Raw genomic sequence first — 22,052 nt, 5'->3', positions numbered from 1 at the left:
AAGATGACGTTGTATGCCTAAATCGCTTAAGCGTATAACTTGCAGCAAATAACGAGTGTCCTACTCCTAAGCTATTTATAGTGGCTAACCGGAGGAGGTATAAAAGCATGTGATAATTTTTACCCTCCTCCTGCAATAGCCTACTTTATTACACCATTACCCGCATGATTACATTGGAGTGCTTTTTATGGACTGTTTTGTTGGGGACTTGTTAAGTAAACGAGTGTTATACCCACAGTCTCCTCTAATCTCATGTATTTTATCTTTATCTTACAGTCTTTATCTATAGGAATATAAAGTCGACGTTTGTAACATTGAGTTATAGTCCGGGACAGGTCGAGATGGCAATCGGTGTATGAGGCGGGAGGATGCCCCGTACACCCCACGTCACCCGCGTTTACCCGCATCCCGATGCACCGTTAACGCGGGGGCTGTGTGTGAGGCGTTCCATTCCCGATTGCCATCTCGACCTGTCGCGTACTAGGTATACATTTTTTTCAGCTCCCATTTTCAGTCAGGTTATTGATTTAATCTACCTAACGTAACTTTTCAAAGTTTATTTAAATAAAAATCTAAGTAGGTATTCTATACTATTCTACTTAAGGTTCAGTTTATTCTGAGAAAAATAGTCAACGTGGCCATCGTTTTCGTCGTCGTCATCGTCGTCATAGTCGTCAACGTCAACCGACGTCTCCATCCAGTGTATAATTGATCCCAGAAGACAAGGTTCAGTGACAACATTCTACCACAGACTCGACGCTATAATAAGTATGTAGGTAGGTATGTACGGTTGCAAATAGCATTTGGTAGCATGCGCACTCCTATAGCAATTCGGGTGGGGACATCTCTCACACCCCCACGTTCAACCCGGTGCGGGCGATGTGTGGGTGTGCGGGGCGTCCCCCCGCATCATACCCCTATAGCAATCTCGACTTGTCGCGTACTATAGTTACCTAACCTTAGTGTTAGCGAGCTTCTGGAGAGAGCTTGGATGGCTGGAGTGAAGACTGCGGCGGGGAAAGGCAATGCAGGCACAACTGACGGAAACGTTTAAATGCAGAAACCACCCCAGAGAGAAGAGAAGAACCCTAGCTTTAGGGAATGTTGAAAATTGAGACTAGAATATTAGTCATTTAACATAATAATTATGCTTTTTAAAAAACACGACTGCACTTTTTGTTTGCATCGAGATCCTAATCCATACTTTGGAAAGTACCTACTTAGTATTATAAATGCATAGTGTGTCTGTCTGTTTCTCTGCTAGCTTTTCACGCTCCATCCGTTCAACCGAATTTGATGAAATTTGTTACAAAAATAGCTTGCATCCCGGAGAATAATATAAATTTTCTATCCCGGAAAATCAAAGAGTTCCCACTTCATTTTTAAAAACCAAAATCCACGCGGACGAAGTCGCGGGCACCATCTTCTTTCTGTATAAAGTTGTTTTATTTACGTTTAACGACAATAACAACGCTTGCTAGAAATAATTAAATCATTCTGATCTGATTTTCCTTAATGTTCATCTCAGCTCTGAATATTATATTCAGTTGCGGCTTTATTAGGCTCAATGGGCTGGTTTGAAATTCTATACTTATTTAGCTAATTAGGGATTCTGGGTAATTTTAATTACGGCAATGTTTTTGAATTTAAATTAGGGAGTTATTGCTACTAAGACACCGCACGCACACTCTCTACCACACGAGTAGATATATAGACCAGAGGGGAAGCTTCATACTAGCGGCTGGCTGTAGGTTCACTCACTCTAGCGCAGCTCACGCACACCACGACGTGTCACGGACGCTCCGTTTGCCGCCGAACTGGGCGCACGGAGCGTCCGTGACACGTCGTGGTGTGCGTGAGCTAGTGTGAAGCTTCCCCTCTGGTCTATAAAATCTACTAGTGTGCTCTCTACGTCAAGAATATACAGGGCGTAACCAGAACGCTGGCAAAAACGAAGACAGGTGATAGTACTGATAAGTGATAATTACTGATATGATACCACAAAAAAACGCGAAAAGAAATATATAAAAATGCTATAATTTTGTAAACGCTTACGATACATTGCAAATAAATCATCTGACTGACGCTAGAGGTCAACGGTCGTTGCATAAGTAGGCTAATTGGAGTCAATGCCGCGTAGGCGGGGTATTGATCCGAGTTTTGCACGCTATTCATTGCGTGCTATGAGATCTAGCTACCTACCAAATTTCATGATTGTAGGTCAACGGAAAGTACCCTATAGGTTTTCTTAGCAGACACGACCGAAAGACGGACAGACAGACAGACAACAAAGAGATCCTATAAGTGTTCCTTTTTACCTTTTGAGGTATGGAACCCTAAAAATCATGAAGCATGGCAAAAACTCTTAGTTTGTAAATTATCATATCATAATATACATGTGTGACTGCACAACCGCGGCGCGTGCGCGAACTAACTCCCTTGAAAAAGGACCCCGGATGGGTTCGAAACTAGTCGGGCTAACGTCGACTAAACACGTGAGTAAAGCCGGGACAGATATTATATATAAGGGACATCACTCACGATAGTTTAAACGCTAAATTTTTTAAACCTCCTTGTTCACTGAAGCAGAGCGGGAGTTTTATGCAATTCTATGGGTTAATATTTGCACAGTTCCGCTCCTGAGTCTTCTCCGCACCGGTGGACAGGCAGTTTAATACTAACCTAATGTGTCCAATTTTAAAGACGGTTTCAGGGTACGTCTTCGCTTCAGTGAAATCACACCCTATTATAATTGAAGCCTCTACTTAACAGAGGCCGGTCTTTTGCTGAGAAGATGTATTGTGACTTGTTGTCAACTTGTTGAAACATTTCAATTAAGATTCTCTCAGCAATTCATATTTGTTGGACAAGTTACTAAGAGGTCTGAGTTTGAGTTTAATAAGATGTCAGGGTGGTAATAACTTTGGAAAGTGTGGCGGAGTTGAGACATTGTTGTTGTTGCCGTGGGACCCAAATATTACATTGTTATAAAATCTCCAGTAGAGACATGAAAGCACAATGCGTTTATAAGTTAGTGTCGGCCTGTAAACGCTGATTTGGACAACACCAATGTATAATTGAGCAGGAAATCTGGATTTTAGATATCAAATTGCTATTGCGCTGGAACCTTGTCTCATTAACATCGAAGTGACGTCATTTGACGTACATTTAAGTAAAAATATACCATCAGCTCGAAATTTCAGTCTTGTGCTGACGTCACTAAGATGGCGGCCACGCGTATTAGCAATTTTCGGGACTTATAACAAATACTATGTATAAACGCTCCGTGAAATATTTTATGGTCATCAATTCATTCGCTTTTCACTATTAATTTCGCTAAGGGTAGGGACAAATCTAGCAAAATTCCGTGCGCGGTAATTCTTTAGCCTTTTTGTCCGCATAGATGCACTTTCCTAACATTTTCATAGGTACGTAAAGGTGCGCTTACATGGGCAATTTTTAGGCAATTGTTGCTTGGCAGCAGGTATGGGTCAGTCTGAAGCAACAAGTGGAGCAATCTGGAGCAATTATTTCGTATAACATTGCTGAAATTTTCAGAAATATTGCAGTAAATTGCTTCATGTGGTCGTGACGTCATAATTGACAAAATTATCTGTCATTGCGGATTTTGAATTGTGTGTAAACGTACCTTAAGTTTTGCAGCTCGCAATTTTCCGCTACATTTTATCCCTAGTTAAAGCAGTTAACTATTAAACTATCTAATAATTTTACAAACTGTACTGGTCAAACTTACCTTTTCGAGCTTCCTGCTAATTAAATAAGTTTATAACACACGCTCCATCGCTGTATATTTTCGTAATATTTATAGTAGGTACCTACCTAAAGCCATACCACTACTAAGTACTAGCAGTAGCTATAGTCCGTACAAAATGACTCATCACACACCATTTTAACTCAATGGGTCAACTGTCCTGTCAAAAGTACGGTTCACCTTTAAAATAAGGACTAAAATCGTACCTACTTTTGACTTGGACACAAAAAGTTAAAATGGCACATACACACACACACACACACACAAAGTTAAGCCTTACTAGTGTGGTTTACCATCGATCAGACCTTAGATTATTGATAGATAACGTATTTTTATCACCATCTCTAAATACCTATAAAATTATGATTGAACCGAAAGTTATGCCCATACTCCGCTTCACTGCAACTAAAATTTTCATTTAATTTCAAATTGGAATGCGATATCCAACTATTACAACCTTTGACTCAGGATGCGTAAAAATGTATCCAAAACCATCCAGCTAAAATAAATGCCAATCGATACAGACAAATGTGATTTCACCCTAATTGAATAAAATAATAAAGTCTTCCAAATTGGTTTCATTCTCACGGTACAGTGATAACATTTTAAATTGTCTAATGAACCCTATTTGAAGCACATTTGAATTATTCAACTGTATAAATTGCTCCAATTAGGTATTGATGTAGGTACCTACTATTGTTTTGAAAATAATGACGACATATTTCATGATTTATTTTGAACTAGCGACCTGCTCGGATTCGCAAGGGACATATTTTTGAACAATTATCGTCTGGAGAGAGAGAGAGAGGGACGTAAGATATAAGAATTTACGCGATAGAAAAAGAGGCGTTCGTTAAATTTTAGGCGGCAGTGCTGTGTCATAGGGGCATGACACTCAACAATCAGAAATACAACGTGAAGGTTTTATTATAAAACTTCTTAAATTGATGTTTTGAATCATCATCATGAATGAATTAATGAATATACTTTTATTATACAGTTATGCACCACAAAATCAATCATCATCATCATCAACCCATCGAGAAGAGTTTGGTCACAGTTCACCACGTTGGCCTAGTGTGGATTGGCAGATGTATATTTTGAATTATGAATTTTATGAAGAAAAATAATATTTTGCTTGGTTCAAAAATATTTTTTCATAGAAGTAACAAGACAGAAACAAGACATGTTTATTTTGTGACAACCCTATTCAGTAGGTACGTGGAACTGACTGCTGGTATAGTACACGACAGGTAGTGATGGCAATCGGGGAGGGAACACCCCGCACACCCGCACAGCCCTTGCGCTGACCCGGTGCAGGCGAGCGCGAGTGACGTGCGGGCGTGGGGGGCGCCCCCCCCGCCACATACCCTGTTTGTCATCTCGAGCTGTCGCTGACTATACGTTGCATTTTCTACGGCCGTTACCATTGTTCAAAGCTTTGAGATAAAAAATTGAATAGACGAACATTTTAACGTGTGAAGCACTCCACAACTCCCAACAGTTTTTCCTAATCAAAGAGTGTGCTATTTCTATTGATTTTAGAATTCTCGCTGCAACACGTTCGGTTGTTCTTTACTTACCTAGATAAAGTATTTGTCAAATATTGAACAGAAAATTTTTCTTGATATTTATGAAAATGTGGCAAAGATTTTTATTCATCCAACAGGCAACAATTATTCTGAAAAACACTCATTTACACTCGTAGATTCAAGATAATCCATACTAATATTATAAATGCGAAGTGTGTCTGTCTGTTTGTCTGTCTGCTAGCTTTTCACGGGCCATCCGTTCAATCGATTTTGACGAAATTTGGTACAGAGATAGCTTGCATCCCGGGGAAGGACATAGGCTACTTTTTATCCCGGAAAATCAGAGTTCCCACGGAATTTTTATAAATCTAAATCCACGCGGACGAAGTCGCGGGCATCATCTAGTATAAAATACTTAAAAGATCTTTCAATACGTTAGTGGGCCCATGTCGTCCTAACTTAATAATTTTCCGCCCAATTTTATTTTTTGTCGGTCACCAGGGGCACCACGTCCCGGTATATTGTGTGGACACACAATTGGTTGACTCAAGGGTCAGGGAAAACATAACTTCATTTTTGTAGTCAAAAACGTTTCTGTTATAAATATATAAGACGATCCCGGCTATGGTTAGTCGATTACCACCGCGCTCAACCGCGTTGCGTCGCAAGCTGAGTCCCTGTGAAAAAAGGACCCCGGATGGGTTCGAAACTAGTCGGGCTTATGTCGTCTAACCACCTGAATATAGCCGGGATCATCTACATTTATAATGTAAATTACACACAATAGTTTAAAGTTTAAACGCTAAAATAACTATGTTTCTCCTACCACCACACTACGATCTTCATCATCAAAATATAGCCTCAATTAGCTCGACCGGTAAAGGAATGGACTGAAAACCAAAAGGTCGATGGTTCAATTCAAACCCCGCCCGTTGCAATATTGTCGTACCTACTCCTAGCACAAGCCTGACGCTTAGTTGGTGAGGAATGGGGAATATTAGTCATTTAACATGGCTAATATTCTTTAAAAAAAATGGATTGAGCACGGGTCTCCTCCCAGACTGAGAAAAAGTTGGTCATATCCGCCACGCGGGTTAAATGCGGATTGGCAGACTTCACAGACCTTTGAGAATATGGTGGAGGACTCTAAGGCTTGCAGGTTTCTTCACGATGTTGGCCTTCACAGTTAAAGCAAGTGATATTTAATTAATTAAAACGCACATAACTCCGAAAAGTTAAAGACTCCTAGGCGAAACTCGCTCGGATTCTAATTTTAACTTTCAGTTCGCGACTGTATGCTCTATCTATCCGATCTGAACAAAATAAATACGTACCAAAAACAAATTACATTTCAGCTACCTTTTCTAAAGGTTAAGTATTATTTTTATTTACACTTTATTGAACTGCCCACATTGTAATAAAAAAGGCCAAAAAACGCTGTAATAGCTTGTTAGATTGCTTATCAAGCGGGTTTCGTAGTCACTTTTTTCTTTATTTATTTAAGGGCTCTTATCCCTAAGCTAGGTATACACCTGAAGGTGATAATTTACCCCTTAGGGGTTGATTGACTGCTGAAATTTTTTGCAACCTCAACATTCATTGTATAAAGTTTGAACAACTACACAAGTTCAAAACTTTACAGCGTCTTCAAATAGCGCTGTTTACTACACAGAGATTAAACCCAATTAAATTAGAAGCATTATTGATTAGGGATGTAACAAAGGCTAAAAATATTTCGTTTGAAATATAACCGATGCATAATGTCTACTCGAACATCTATAATATAAAAATAAATAAATCAATAAAAATGAATCACTAAATGTGTTGGTCATCGAATATCTCTAGAACAGCTGAATCGATTTCGCTAACTCTTTTTTTATAATATTCCTTGAAGTACGAGGATGGTTCTTACGGAGGGAAAAATTAAAAAAGTTTGAATCGACTGTTAGGCGGAACGAAGTTCGCCAGGGCAGCTAGTTTACAATATAACTAACTGTCTTGTGTATACTGTACGAAACGAAGTTAATCTGTTATCTGCATCATATAGAAACGATCTTTTCATTGTTGTTTTACTAGATTTTTATTACACTCAATTTCACACAGTAAATAAGCAATAAAAGTCTACCTATTTATGAAGGGGAAACTGACTGACTGATCTAATAACATACATTTCAAATCATTGGGTTTCTGCATGTAGGCAAGCTCTCTTTATCACGTAGACCTCCGCTAAGAATTAAAAGAATTTTTCAGAAATCATACATTTCATAAACTAGTTTCTGTGTAAAATTATGTTAGTAAAAAAAATAGTTGTCAACGGGGACGGCCCAAATAAGTGAAAAATTAAAAATATGATCAAATTAACTGTAATTCGTGCTGTAATTAGTATCAAAAGATGTCACAAGAAGTTGTCACTCAAGAAACCTTTTTCCTAAAATTATCAGTAACTAAGACCTACCTAAAATTATTTATCGACTAGCTTAAGCTTGCGACTTCATCCGCGTGGACTACACAAATTTGAAACCCCTATTTCACCCCCTTAGGGGTTGAATTTTCAAAAATCCTTTCTTAGTGGATGCCTTTTTTTTTTTTTCGAGGGGGAAATCTTCTTAAGATACCCAATCGGGTTATGTGGGATTTTTACCCACTAAAACCCCCTCGGTGGCCCTCCTCAGCGCGTTATTGAGAGGCTCCGGGAACTCTAAAGAACGTACGCCGGTTCTTAGTGGATGCCTACGTCATAATAGCTATCTGCATGCCAAATTTCAGTCCGATCCGTGCAGTAATTTGAGCTGTGCGTTGATAGATCGGCCAGTCACTTTTTCCTCTTATATATTTAGACTATTTCATCTCATCCCTATTGCAGATGAAGTATTAGCACTTCTCCAAGAAAATAAAGGCAACATTGGCATACAAATTATAGTACTTGACGTTATCGGGTATTCGAGACACGTTCAGTAGGCTTAGTACGAGATTTTATGTCTCAACAACGTTGGTAGTATTCGAGTGTCGAAACACTTCTGCGTTATAGTAAACTGGATCTTAACTGTCTTGTTTTGAAACTCAATTTTGTGTACACATCTACAGCCAGCGCTCCAAGCGGAAACGTTGCGAAATTGAAGTCAGTGGCATTGAATTTTTGACTTCAATTCAAGGCCCGTTAGATCCATTTTACTTTGACGTTATTGTATTTAAACTCTCGAATTCTAGCAACGTTGGTGAGGCGGAAAATCTCATATTAAGCGTATTTCTTCTTAAAGCTATTGAATACATTTTTATGTATAGATCATGTGTGCTCCGCTGAGCATGAGCTTATCATCGCTTTTATTTGCAGAATTTGTTCTGACGCCCGCGACTTCGAACGCGTGGATTTAGTTTTTTAAAAATCCCACTTTGATTTTCCGGGATAAAATTGGTTAAACTGTTGGGCCGTGAAAAGCTAGCAGACAGACAGACAGACACACTTTCGCATTTATAATATTAGTATGGATTATCATATTTACACATTATGCAATTAAAGAATTTCTATTTCTATTAAAATATTATTAAGATACTGTTATCAGAAAGCAGCCACGATCCTCAGAAATGAGGGAGCGAAGAAGGGGGGTTAAGGATTTTAAAAAAAACAATTCGTCCATAAACATTTATTAATACAATATATCGTTTTCCATATTCCAATATTAGTAATAATACAATTATTATATTCCATATTCAGGAATATTATATAATATAAGAAACTACATATAGATGATTCTACTAGGCTGCAATACCATATACCCCCTGTCCGAGAGACGCATAGAGTACATTAAAGATTCGTTTTATTTATCATATTATAAGAATTATACTTTGACACATTAATAAGTATTTTAATATACTAAGTTGCCAATCGCAAATAAGTGGCGTTGTTTCATATTATAAAGGCTTATAATAGCGTCTTTCACCAAGTTTCTCTTTACGGTTAGTCTCTTAAATGACTAGAACATTTATTTTAAAAGTTACATATATAGATATAATTCTATTCTGTATCAGCTACTTCCTATAGACATAAGTTTACCACCAATTAGCTACTTCTTTCTACGATTAGCTTACTTAACTCTACATACATACATTGCAATAGAATAAGACTGCTTCGAGCCACGGGTTCGCGTATTGAAACGAAAATGGAAATTAAATGGTCGAGAACCCATAGCTGGAAGCGGTATCTAGGTTCTGATTGGCCGAGCTTAGTGTCGAAGCGTACTGATTGGGCAATAAGGCTGGGTGATTGCCCAACCATGTAGCGGACACTCGACACAATCAGACAAAGAAAATTACAGAAACGAGACAGTAGATCCAATTTATTGAACACAACGAACATAACATTTTAGAAGGCGGCTATAATTTTTAGTAAAATGGTCCAAAAATATCTCCGAACTAAAATCTACGTCCCTGTTTTCGATTAGAGTTTTCTACTTTTGAAGGATATGAGATTGGAGAGAAGATAAAGGTAAGACTTGAAGCTAACGCAACGGGTCCGGTGATAAAACGCAATGGTCATTGGGTGCTGCGCCCAGCTGTGGCCGGCGCGGCAGGAGATGGTGCGGTCGGAGCATCACCCCCACTTCTGGAAGAGGCCCATGCGCTGGCAGCGACAGTTGGACCCCCAGAGGTTGCAGCGGCAGGAGGACGAGTGGCAACAGTCCCCCGGCCGATGGTCACAGTTCCCTCCTCGCCGAATGCACGCACGTCTGAAAACGTAGATCAGCGACGAACGTCTGAAACCACATCATCGAATACTAGCCTAAGTCTGTGTCCGCGTTCCTTGCTGGCCAATGGAGAGATTGCTTTTATGAAGAACTAGCTAGCCATAATGTTGGTATCGTCAAAAGAAGAGTGAAAACCTTCTAAGCAGATATGTTCCTCCTTATGCTCCATGATAACCCACTTGTGTGATTGTTGTCAAACGCACGCCTATGTACCTACCTACCTGATGCATACTACTTTCTAGATAAACATGATACATGATACTTTAAGCTTTAATATAAAGGATTACATTTCCTTCTATATTTTCTTTTAATTTGATAGTTTAGCATAGATTAGTGTGTGAATTATTTTATCATTATACTTACTACTTTCTGAATTATGATTATGTGTTATGCTAAACGTAGGTATTTATTAAACTCACTTCCCAACATCTTTGAGGATTTGAAGATCGGATTGGTCTTCCTCATAATCAGGGCCAATTATTTCGATATCCTCGTCACCTGTAAAATAAATTATCAATTATCATTATGAACCTCAATCAACCTGATTAGTTTGATTAGATTGGATTTCCTTACTACTTTACTATGTGTTATCTAACACCATTTTAACTGAACACATAGTAAGTGAATTGGTTAATCTCTATATATTTTTTTTCTACACTAATATTATAAAGAGGAAAACTTTGTTTGTTTGTTTGTTTGTTTGTTTGTTTGTTTGTTTGTTTGTATTGAATAGGCTCAAAAACTACTGGACCGATTTTAAAAATTCTTTCACCATTCGAAAGCTACATTATCCACGAGTAACATAGGCTATATTTTATTTTGGAAAAAAATAGGGTTCCGTAAGATATTTGGGTTTTTCGGACACAAGGTGTAAAAAATCAACCAGAAAAGTTACTTATTTTGCGTACGCTGCCTAAACTATAAAAGATAGAACCATAAAATGTTCTAATTAATTGTAGATCTTATAAATATCTACAAAAAAGTCCGCGACACACTATACCCATCTATGTCGAGTGAGGCACAGCAACCATTTTTTTATTTAAAAATCTTGAATTTTTTTTGGACTACATTTAAACGCGTTTATTTTACTCATGCTATTAATCCTTATCAAAATAAATGATTTCATCACTAAGAACAGTTTATGGAGATAATATTTGGTCTTTGAATGATTAAAATTGGACGTTTGGTTTTGAAGTTATGGCGAAATTAAAATATTACGATTTCTGCTGCACGGCCCGTTGTATTATTTCTACACTAATATTATAAAGAGGAAAACTTTGTTTGTTTGTTTGTTTGTTTGTTTGTTTGTTTGTTTGTTTGTTTGTTTGTACTGAATAGGCTCAAAAACTACTGGACCGATTTTAAAAATTCTTTCACCATTCGAAAGCTACATTATCCACGAGTAACATAGGCTATACTTTATTTTGGAAAAAAATAGGGTTCCGTAAGATATTTGGGTTTTTCGGACACAAGGTGTAAAAAATCAACCAGAAAAGTTACTTATTTTGCGTACGCTGCCTAAACTATAAAAGATAGAACCATAAAATGTTCTAATTAATTGTAGATCTTATAAATATCTACAAAAAAGTCCGCGACACACTATACCCATCTATGTCGAGTGAGGCACAGCAACCATTTTTTTATTTAAAAATCTTGAATTTTTTTTGGACTACATTTAAACGCGTTTATTTTACTCATGCTATTAATCCTTATCAAAATAAATGATTTCATCACTAAGAACAGTTTATGGAGATAATATTTGGTCTTTCAATGATTAAAATTGGACGTTTGGTTTTGAAGTTATGGCGAAATTAAAATATTACGATTTCTGCTGCACGGCCCGTTGTATTATATAAAGAGGTAATGTCGTTAAGTTTGTTTGTAGGGGGTAATCTTTAGAACTACTGAACCGATTTTAAAAATTCTTTCACCAGTAGAAAGCTACATTATTCCTGAGTGACATAGGCTATACGGGATCTTTAAAAACCTAAATCTACGCGGGCGAAGCCGCGGGGATCAGCTAGTTTATTATATTCCTTTAAGTACGAATATGGTTCTTATGGAGAGAAAAATTTAAAAAATTTGAATTGACTGCTAGGCGGTACGAAGTTCGCCGGGGCAGCTAGTATTTAATAGATATCTATGTATCAAGTCCAAGTAATTTACTTTGTAAGTGTAAAGTACCCGTAGTATAAGATTTTATGTCTCACCAAACTTTGCTAGAATTCGAGAATCGGAACAAAATAACATCAAAGTAAAATGGACCTAAAGAGCCTTGAATTGCAGTCAAAAATTCAATGCCACTGATTTTAATTTCGCAACGTTTCCGCTTGGAGCACTGGCTGTAGATGTGTAGACAAACTTGAGCTTTAAAACAAGGCACTTAAAATCCAGTTTACTATAACGCGGAAGTGTTTCGACTCTCGAATTCTAGCAACGTTTGGTGAGACGTAAAATATTATACTACGGGTACTGAACAGTATTGAGGCCAGCATTGGGGCCAACGTGTGGAGCTTGCGCAAGTAAGGCTTTACGTGCTTACCAGGGTCGATGTACGAGGCGTTGATGCATTGGTCCGCAAGCATGAAGGCCGCTAGCGCCAGCAAGAGAGCGCTGGCGCGCGGCATCCTGCCCACCCGCCAAACGCTGCTTGCCTGTAAACAAACACCTTGGTAAATTAAGATGTGGAGAGACCGTTAGTATCCATCCACCAATAGGATCATTTCATTGTCATAGCTCATCTCCCTAGATTAAGATTTCCGCAAGGGATGTGCGCCCAGCGCCGTCTACGGTCATACCGGGGCCCTTGGGCACACAAGAATTTGGGGCTGTCTTAGAACGTAAAAAAAGTAAATGACATTACTGCACGAGACCGGGAAGTAAGTGTTTTCTGGTCGAGTGTGAGTTAGACGGCCGAGCTTTGGCGAGGACGTCTATAACACGAGGTCAGAAAGGTACTCCCGGTGGAGGAATGTAGGTATAGTAATTTTCTAAAAAATGTAACAAGTAAATTATTTGAAAATGTTTTGAAGTGTTCAGTACCATCGTACAAAATATAACATTTATGTAGGTATAGTACGCGACAGGTCGAAATGGCAATCGCACGTTACCCTGCGGGTGTAGGGGGCGTCCCCGCACCAATTACCATCTCGACCTATCACGTACTATAGGCACCCTGAATTATAAATTAACAGACAAACTTCTATTTATCCCGGAAAATTAAAGAGTTCCCGCAGGATTTAAAAAAACTATAGGTATCCACGTGTCCGAAGACGTGGGCATTATCTAGTAAGTAGTGTAGTAGGTACGTACCTACTTGATGATGTTAAGTATCTTTGAAAATATAATATAAGTAATCTATTTCTGGTTTCATTATTAATGTTACTTCATCGCTGACTATACGATGAATAAAATATGAGGCATTTAATTTCTTGCAAAATATTCATGAACGTGTTATATTACGACAAAATTGGATACATAATTATTATGCTAAAATTCATCTAATCATAAACTTGGGAGTCTGAAGTAAATGTTTGTTGTGATGTTTAAAACGGAATCGTTATTCCGTTTCCGGATACAATGTCAATGTTCCTAGTTTCTTGCTGTCATCATACAATACAATAGTGTAAAACTATTATTGTTTATTCTTGTTTAATTTGGTATCTAGGAATATGAAAATATGAAAAATAATATTATATAAATTATCAATACATGTCACTAATTATTCATTGTAAATTAAATATTGTCAATATACTAAGAGTGACATTATATTAAGCTATTGTCAACATACAGTTGGCAATAGCTATTATGTGAAATAATAATGTTGTGTAAACTGACAATTTAAGTCGCTTATTATTATTGTAAATTATTAATACGTAGACCATCAATGTCACTGATTTTATTATTGTAAATTGGGTGTGTCAACATACCTTTTGTCAACAAACCTAAAATAAATAATGATTAATATTAAGATCATGTGATAGTCGATATCCGCCTTGTTTGCGATGGCAGTGTTATAAAAGTACCCTACCTCGACAGAGAGGGGACAGTCTTGTATCGACAGCCCAGAGCAAACACAGCGGACCTTACTGAAGTTAAGTATTCTTATATTTTATTATAATGTAATGTAATCATTTGCCTTTTATAGGTTACCTGTTGTAACTGTGTACCAAATATGTACTTACTACTTTACTCAACGTTCTAATGTTTTAAAAGATGTGTGTTATGGAGTTTCTTTGCCCTTTCTTCTCCATGACTAAACACCTTAGCGAAATGGGTGGTAGATTCATTTTAATATAAATAGATCAATGCTGAACAATACAATTCAATTATTATTGGACTTGGTTGGTTTTACTTCTGTATTTATCACCTACCCTCTTGTGCTATTTATTTTATACATTGAGATAAAAGTAAACACTAGGTTGTTAGCTTCTAATTATTATAGAATCCTGTTTAGATGATTAGGATTCTTACTTTGAAATAATACAGCAGATGCTTTGCTTGATTTTTAATTACTTAGTATTTGGCCTTACCTGACAAACAATTGATAAATGATAACTTTCATTAGTAATCATTGGATTTAATTTATCATCACTATTAAAGCCCACTGTCTTAACTTCTCTCTTTATCTAAATCTCACATCAGAAGTGGGATACGATAATTCTTTTCTTGTCGCAATACTAATACTTTTCAAATGCTTTCAGTAATCGTGGATGTGGCCTCTCCTCGAAGCGACAGGCTGCCACCTGTCGTCGGCGGCACGTGGTGTTCGTGTCCGATGATCCCAAAGCACCCTGCAGCGCTTTTGTCATCGGCACTTGGTGCTCGTGTGGCACCTTTGGTTAGAACGTCGCTTCAATTTTGAAAGATAAGTGAAGTGTATTTATGTGCTGCTTTAAAGTGAACTTTGTGCAACTTTTAACGTTAAACCACGTGTTTGTGGTATAATTTATTTGGATAAGAATAAGTCTAGTTAGAGGTCAGATTGGCCGAACGGTTTTTGATAAAGTATATAACAATGTGAAATCATTTAGAAAGTTATGATATACCGAAACAATAATAATAATCAAATCAGTAGGTTTGCTTTTGAGAAATTGCATCGTACTTACAACTCGAAACTTGAAGAAATTACCTTATTCTGATTTATGTAACTTAAACATAAACTATATTTATTTATTTATTTTGCTTCTTAAAATAACTCGACCATTTATCTTCTCTTAAAACAACACAAAAGAGATGGTCCATTCAAGTAACTTTTATTATTTAACTAAATTACTTTTTTTAGCAACGTAAGGCAGATTACCTGCTCAAGTTTTTTCTGTTCAGTAATGCCTATCAGAACATTTTAATTTTATAAATACCTACGTTACGTGTTATCAATTTATTCTTGTTTTGAGTTGGTTTGCATACACTACACTTGTTTATAAGACATAATCAACAAAGAAAACATATTCTCTTCTACTCTAATTTCGGTCCGACGTCTATCCTAGTTTTTATGACAGTAACATTGACATTGAATCATTGAATTTTGTTTTGCGAATGGCACAATCTTATTTTTTTTTTTTGTGTCGGTGCTTTTGTTGCCGTAGTTGATTTAATTTCACGGGCTGCAGTTTTCTATTTTCCTATGTACTTCGGGAACGAAGTACTTATCAAGATGGCCGAATTATAATAAAACATACTAATAATTTATGCTAAATGACAGAAGGAGAACGGAGAGGAAGGAAAGGGAAAAGAAAAAAAAAAAGAGAAAAAAAAAAAGAAAAAGAAAAAAAAAAAAAAAAAAAAATACAAAATGTTAAGACTTACTATGTGGCAAAATGTTAAGACTCCCAATGGGACAAAATGTTAAGACTCACCATGTGACAAAAAGTTCAATGGGACAAAATGTTAAGACTCCCAATGGGACAAAATGTTAAGACTCACTATGTGACAAAATGTTAAGACTCCCAATGGGACAAAATGTTAAGACTCACTATGTGACAAATGTTAAGATTCCCAATGGGACAAAATGTTAAGACTCCCAATGGGACAAAAAAAAAAAAAAAAAAAACTTGAGAGATTTCCGAAAGGAACGAACTAAGAGATTTCCGAAAGGAACACATATCGAGATTCCCGAATGGGACGAGCTTGAGATTTCCGAATGGAACAAAATATCGAGATTCCCGAATGGGACGAGCTTGAGATTTCCGAATGGAACAAAATATCGAGATTCCCGAATGGGACGAGCTTGAGATTTCCGAATGGAACAAAATATCGAGATTCCCGAATGGGACGAGCTTGAGATTTCCGAATGGAACAAATATTGATAATAATAAAAGTAAATAAATTAAAAATAAAATAAATAAATATGGTAAATGTAATAATAAATACATATTATAGTAAATTTATAATAAATATAAGTATAGTGGTAATACGAATAATAATAATAAATAATTTGAGATGTCCGAATGAGACAAACGTTGAGATTCCCAAACGGGACAAGAGTTTTTAATCCTAAAAGGGACAAATGTTATTATTGCCGAATGGTATTAAAAAAAAAAAAAAAAAAACAAGGATTTTTTTTTCCTTTCTCTCCGTATTTCCCTATGTACTTCGGGAGCGAAGTACTTGTCAGTATGGCCGTGTTATATTACGACAAAATTGGATACATAATTATTATGCTAAAATTCATCTAATCATAAACTTGGGAGTCTGAAGTAAATGTTTGTTGTGATGTTTAAAACGGAATCGTTATTCCGTTTCCGGATACAATGTCAATGTTCCTAGTTTCTTGCTGTCATCATACAATACAATAGTGTAAAACTATTATTGTTTATTCTTGTTTAATTTGGTATCTAGGAATATGAAAATATGAAAAATAATATTATATAAATTATCAATACATGTCACTAATTATTCATTGTAAATTAAATATTGTCAATATACTAAGAGTGACATTATATTAAGCTATTGTCAACATACAGTTGGCAATAGCTATTATGTGAAATAATAATGTTGTGTAAACTGACAATTTAAGTCGCTTATTATTATTGTAAATTATTAATACGTAGACCATCAATGTCACTGATTTTATTATTGTAAATTGGGTGTGTCAACATACCTTTTGTCAACAAACCTAAAATAAATAATGATTAATATTAAGATCATGTGATAGTCGATATCCGCCTTGTTTGCGATGGCAGTGTTATAAAAGTACCCTACCTCGACAGAGAGGGGACAGTCTTGTATCGACAGCCCAGAGCAAACACAGCGGACCTTACTGAAGTTAAGTATTCTTATATTTTATTATAATGTAATGTAATCATTTGCCTTTTATAGGTTACCTGTTGTAACTGTGTACCAAATATGTACTTACTACTTTACTCAACGTTCTAATGTTTTAAAAGATGTGTGTTATGGAGTTTCTTTGCCCTTTCTTCTCCATGACTAAACACCTTAGCGAAATGGGTGGTAGATTCATTTTAATATAAATAGATCAATGCTGAACAATACAATTCAATTATTATTGGACTTGGTTGGTTTTACTTCTGTATTTATCACCTACCCTCTTGTGCTATTTATTTTATACATTGAGATAAAAGTAAACACTAGGTTGTTAGCTTCTAATTATTATAGAATCCTGTTTAGATGATTAGGATTCTTACTTTGAAATAATACAGCAGATGCTTTGCTTGATTTTTAATTACTTAGTATTTGGCCTTACCTGACAAACAATTGATAAATGATAACTTTCATTAGTAATCATTGGATTTAATTTATCATCACTATTAAAGCCCACTGTCTTAACTTCTCTCTTTATCTAAATCTCACAAACGCTTCCTCAATTTGTGTCTTAAACATAAATCTGGCTTAGATAATTTCACTGGCAACTTAAACAATACCTATTATTAGTAGATTCTGCAGCTGTTGTTTTAGTCTTAGGCCGCGGATACACCCGTAAGTTTTACTGACGTAAGTAGCTTACATGATTAACTTACGACAATTTTACTAATGTAAACACTTTTATAAGTACATTTACCTTAGTAAAGTTATCATTATTGTCAATTAGCTGATGCCTGCGACTTCATTCGCGTGGAATAAGTACCTAAACTTCAAACCCCTATTTTACCCCTTTAGAGGTTGAATTTCCACCCCTAAGGTGGAATTTTCAAAAATCCTTTCTTTAGCGAATGTCTAGTGTCTACGTCATAGTAGCTATCTGCATGCCAAAAGTAAATTACACAATTACATTGAAGTCAACTTACAATTGGTAAGTTGACAAACAAAGCTGGTCATTGAAAAACTAGAAAGTCGTACCCAATCCCACAAAAAATAAACAGATCCCGTCGAGAAGTTGTAGGCGAGGTCAAATGCTATCAAATTACCCATTTCATACCATTTGACCTCCCCTACAACTTCTTAATGTTACTGATGGACATTTTATTTCAATAACTATTATCTGTTTTTAATTTTTATAGATATTTATTTGTTTACTTCTCTCTCTATATAAATATTATTATACTATATAAATATATTTCAAAGTTTCAAGTCTAGTGACTAGTCTACCGAAATGCATCGAATTGGTTGTTATAGCGGCTATAGGAAATATTTGTAAAAGTTTCGTTTCTCTACATTTATTTTATAAGATACAGCCCGCTGACAGACAGATAGAAAGACAGACGAACGGAGGCTTAGTAATCGGGTCCCGTTGGCATCTTTCGAGTAGGGAACCCAAAAAAAGTAATAAAATTCGAAACACTTGAGTGAATTTTATTTATTGTTTGCTCGTCCCGGCCTGGGACTTGGGAGCAATCTCATATTGTTTGATATCAAACGATTGAGACCGGGAATCCGATACCTACTCTCGTTAGAAGTACGAATGACGGAGTTTTTGCAATAAAATCGATGTATTTCTAGAATGAACCACAGAATTGTAAATAAGCTAATAGAAATGATATACCTATGCCAAAGTTCATGACAGTTAGGGAACTTGTAACAAAACGTCGATACTTCGACGTCAGTACATTTGACGCTTGGTAGCCCTATTTTTCTTTGATTTCACGTCTAATATTTGAAATATCGTCGATTCAGGACCTAACCGAGAGTTCCCTCACTCTAGTTCACTCCGCGTATGCTCTCTGACAGCGTGTTGCCGATTTTGAGCAAGTAGTCAAACTCATTCATACACGAAAAACCGGCCAAGTGCGAGTCAGGCTCGCGCAATGAGGTTTCCGTACTACAGTCGTATTTTTTCGACATTTTGCAGGATAATTCAATAACTATGATACACAAAAATAAATAAATAAATGTTTTAGAATGCACAGGTGAAGACCTTTCACATGATGCCCCACTTGATATAGTTAGTTATCTTACTTAGAAACTTGAAAATACTAATTATTAGTTCATGACCACAATTTTTTTGTGTGTGATCTAACCCTAAATTCACGGTTTTCAGATTTTTCCCCAAATGTCAGCTATAAGATCTACCTACCTGCCAAATTTCATGATTCTAGGTCAACGGGAAGTACCCTGTAGGTTTCTTGACAGACAGACGGACAGACAGACAACAAAGTGATCCTATAAGGGTTCCCTTTTTCCTTTTGAGGTACGGAACCCTAAAAAGTTCGAAATGTAACTAAAAAGGCTTTAAAATATTTGGAAGAAGTCTATAGCATATGAGGTATTTGTTTATTTAATAAATAAAAAGGTTTTCCATTATTATTAATTACTACCTGATGCCCGCGACTTTGTCTAACTGGATTTAGGTTTTTAAAAATCCCATGGAACTCTGGTTTCCCGGGATAAAAAGTAGTTTATGTCACTCTCCAGGTCTTTCAAAGGTGTGTGAAGTCTACTAATCCGCACACGGCCAGCGTGGTAGACTATGTGCCAAGCCAAAACCCTACTCAGTCTGAGAGGAGACCGTGCTCTGCAGTGAGCCGGCAATGGGTTGATCATGAATCATGATAATTATGATGAACAAAATAAAAATAAAAAAATAAATAAAACATAGAGCCTCAGTCGATTTTATTTATTTTTCCCCAATGCAAAGAATATCAAACGAATATTGATTATGTCTGAAATGGAACATTTAAATATTCATGATAATATTATCTTTTACAGAACGAAGGAATAATTGAGGTATTGTATTTACTAAAGCGAAGTACCTTTTACTTTTGAATCGACGTTCTCATTTTGTTCTTTATTTAATAATTTTATTGTTGTTTTCTTAGAATTTTTTATTTATTATTCTTTTACTGTAAGAAAAGTTAATGGGGCACGTAATTATATCGTTTATCGTAAGGTATTCGTTTTATTACTCTCTCTCTGTCGTATTTTATACAACCATGCCTACTAGGTGACTCTCAGCGGGGGTCTGGGGTTCATTTTAGGGCACGCAGCTCTAACTTTTCGAAGTAATGTGTGTTATAAGCATTTAAATATCATTTGCTTTAACGGTGAAGGAAAACATTATGAGGAATGCATGCATGAGAGTTTTCCATACCTAATGTTCTCAAAGGTGTGTGTGCCTACCAATCCGCATATTGTCAGCGTGGTACTAAAGCCTTCTCATTTTGAGGTCAGTAGAGGGCCAGTGTTGGGTTGATGATGATGATGATCGAGCTTGTATGATGATGAAGGAAATGGAATGGAAGGAAACTATAATGGACGCTCCTCTGCTCCTCAAAGTCTAACAATATCAGTTCATACAAATTGGCTTCCAGGGAATCCTTTGGTGACATATTAATATTATCTAAATCTAAATTATATAAAAGGAAAAGCTGACTTATTGACTGACTGATCTATTAACGCACAAGTCAAACTAATAAATGGATCAGGCTGTTTGGCGTGCAGATAGCTATTATGACGTAGACATCCGCTAAAAAAGGATTTTTGAAAATACAACCCCTAAGGGGGTAAAATAGGGGTTTGAAATTTGTGTAGTCTACGCAGATGAAGTCGCGAGCATAAGCTAGTCTAAATAAATAAAAGGAAAAGCTGATTTTGTTTGAAGTTTGACTAATCTATCACAAGCTAACAACAACAAATCTAGCACAACTCAAACTAATGCAGATCAGTCATACCAGAGTTTTATAATCTCTACAAGTCATTTATGTTAATCCCTTCGGACGAAGCTTGAGCATTCTTTATAGATCGTAAAACTGTGGTCATACTACTCATAAAAGCAAGTTTTTATATATTTATTTTAATATTATTATTATTAGATTTTCATATTATTAGTACGCTAGCTATTAATTTTTTATGAGTACGCAAATTGCTGCCGTAGATTTAATTATACTATCAATATTTTATAGGAGCAATAGCAATAGAAGCTACTCTTTAATATTTCGACTAAAAATTTTCTGATATAGATTGATGGAAAACAGGATAATCCGAAACCTATAGAAAAAATAAATTGATGTTTATTTTGTACCGAAAGCGGATCAGAACAATGGGAAATATCCGGAAAACTAAAATAGATTTCCATTTTCGTGAAAAAGGTTATGATAAGTTGATCGTACATCACAAGAGCCACAAAAGTTCATAAGTAGGTATACCTATAGCACACGACAGGTCGAGATGGCAATCGGGGTGGGGACGCCCCGCAAACCCACACAGCCATCTGTGCGGGATAGTACGGGTGTGCGGGATGTTCCTCTGCCTCATACTCCGATTGTCGTCTCGACCTGTCGCGTACCTACATACTAAATGCTATGTTCTGTTTCACGATGACCGCTCAGACTTGGTCGTTGTAGTGAGTGTACCGACAAGCGTTAACGCAGCTTTGCGTTACGCACACATTTTTGTGTCGCGGTTGAAAAACACAATGTGTACGTGTGCCCTCACACAAAGATAGCCGAACGGCCTTCGTGAAATAGAACAAGTATATTTAGATGTACTAAAGAAATGTACAAAGTCCATTATAAACTCACGGACGGAGTTTCAGAACGTCTAATCTAATCTAATCTAAATCAGCCTGTGCTGTCCCACGTCTGGGCAAAGGCCTCCCTCCGATCCTTCCAC

The 22,052-nt window shown here is 36.5% G+C and overlaps 1 protein-coding gene across 3 annotated transcripts in view; it reads right to left on the bottom strand.

The window, feature by feature from the left end:
- Positions 1–8,930: 8,930 nt before the first annotated feature.
- LOC117992850 (U8-agatoxin-Ao1a-like) overlaps positions 8,931–22,052 on the bottom strand; it is a 51,834-nt gene continuing 38,712 nt past the window's right edge. For 2 of the 3 annotated variants that reach the window (XM_034980560.2, XM_069506316.1), the window contains exons 2-4: positions 12,589–12,700; positions 10,466–10,544; positions 8,931–10,055 (exon numbers count right to left, since the gene is read on the bottom strand). In XM_034980560.2, the coding sequence (XP_034836451.1) occupies positions 9,893–10,055; positions 10,466–10,544; positions 12,589–12,673 (327 nt within the window). In that variant the 5' untranslated portion in view covers positions 12,674–12,700 and the 3' untranslated portion in view covers positions 8,931–9,892. The remainder of the gene's footprint in view (positions 10,056–10,465; positions 10,545–12,588; positions 12,701–22,052) is intronic. The other variant, XM_069506317.1, reaches the window with a different exon arrangement.

The sequence above is a fragment of the Maniola hyperantus genome, chromosome 22 (genome assembly GCF_902806685.2).
Source record: "Maniola hyperantus chromosome 22, iAphHyp1.2, whole genome shotgun sequence".
NCBI lineage: Eukaryota > Metazoa > Arthropoda > Insecta > Lepidoptera > Nymphalidae > Maniola > Maniola hyperantus.
The sequence above is the reverse complement of the archived record's forward strand: the minus strand, read 5'-3'. Positions and strand labels throughout refer to the sequence as shown.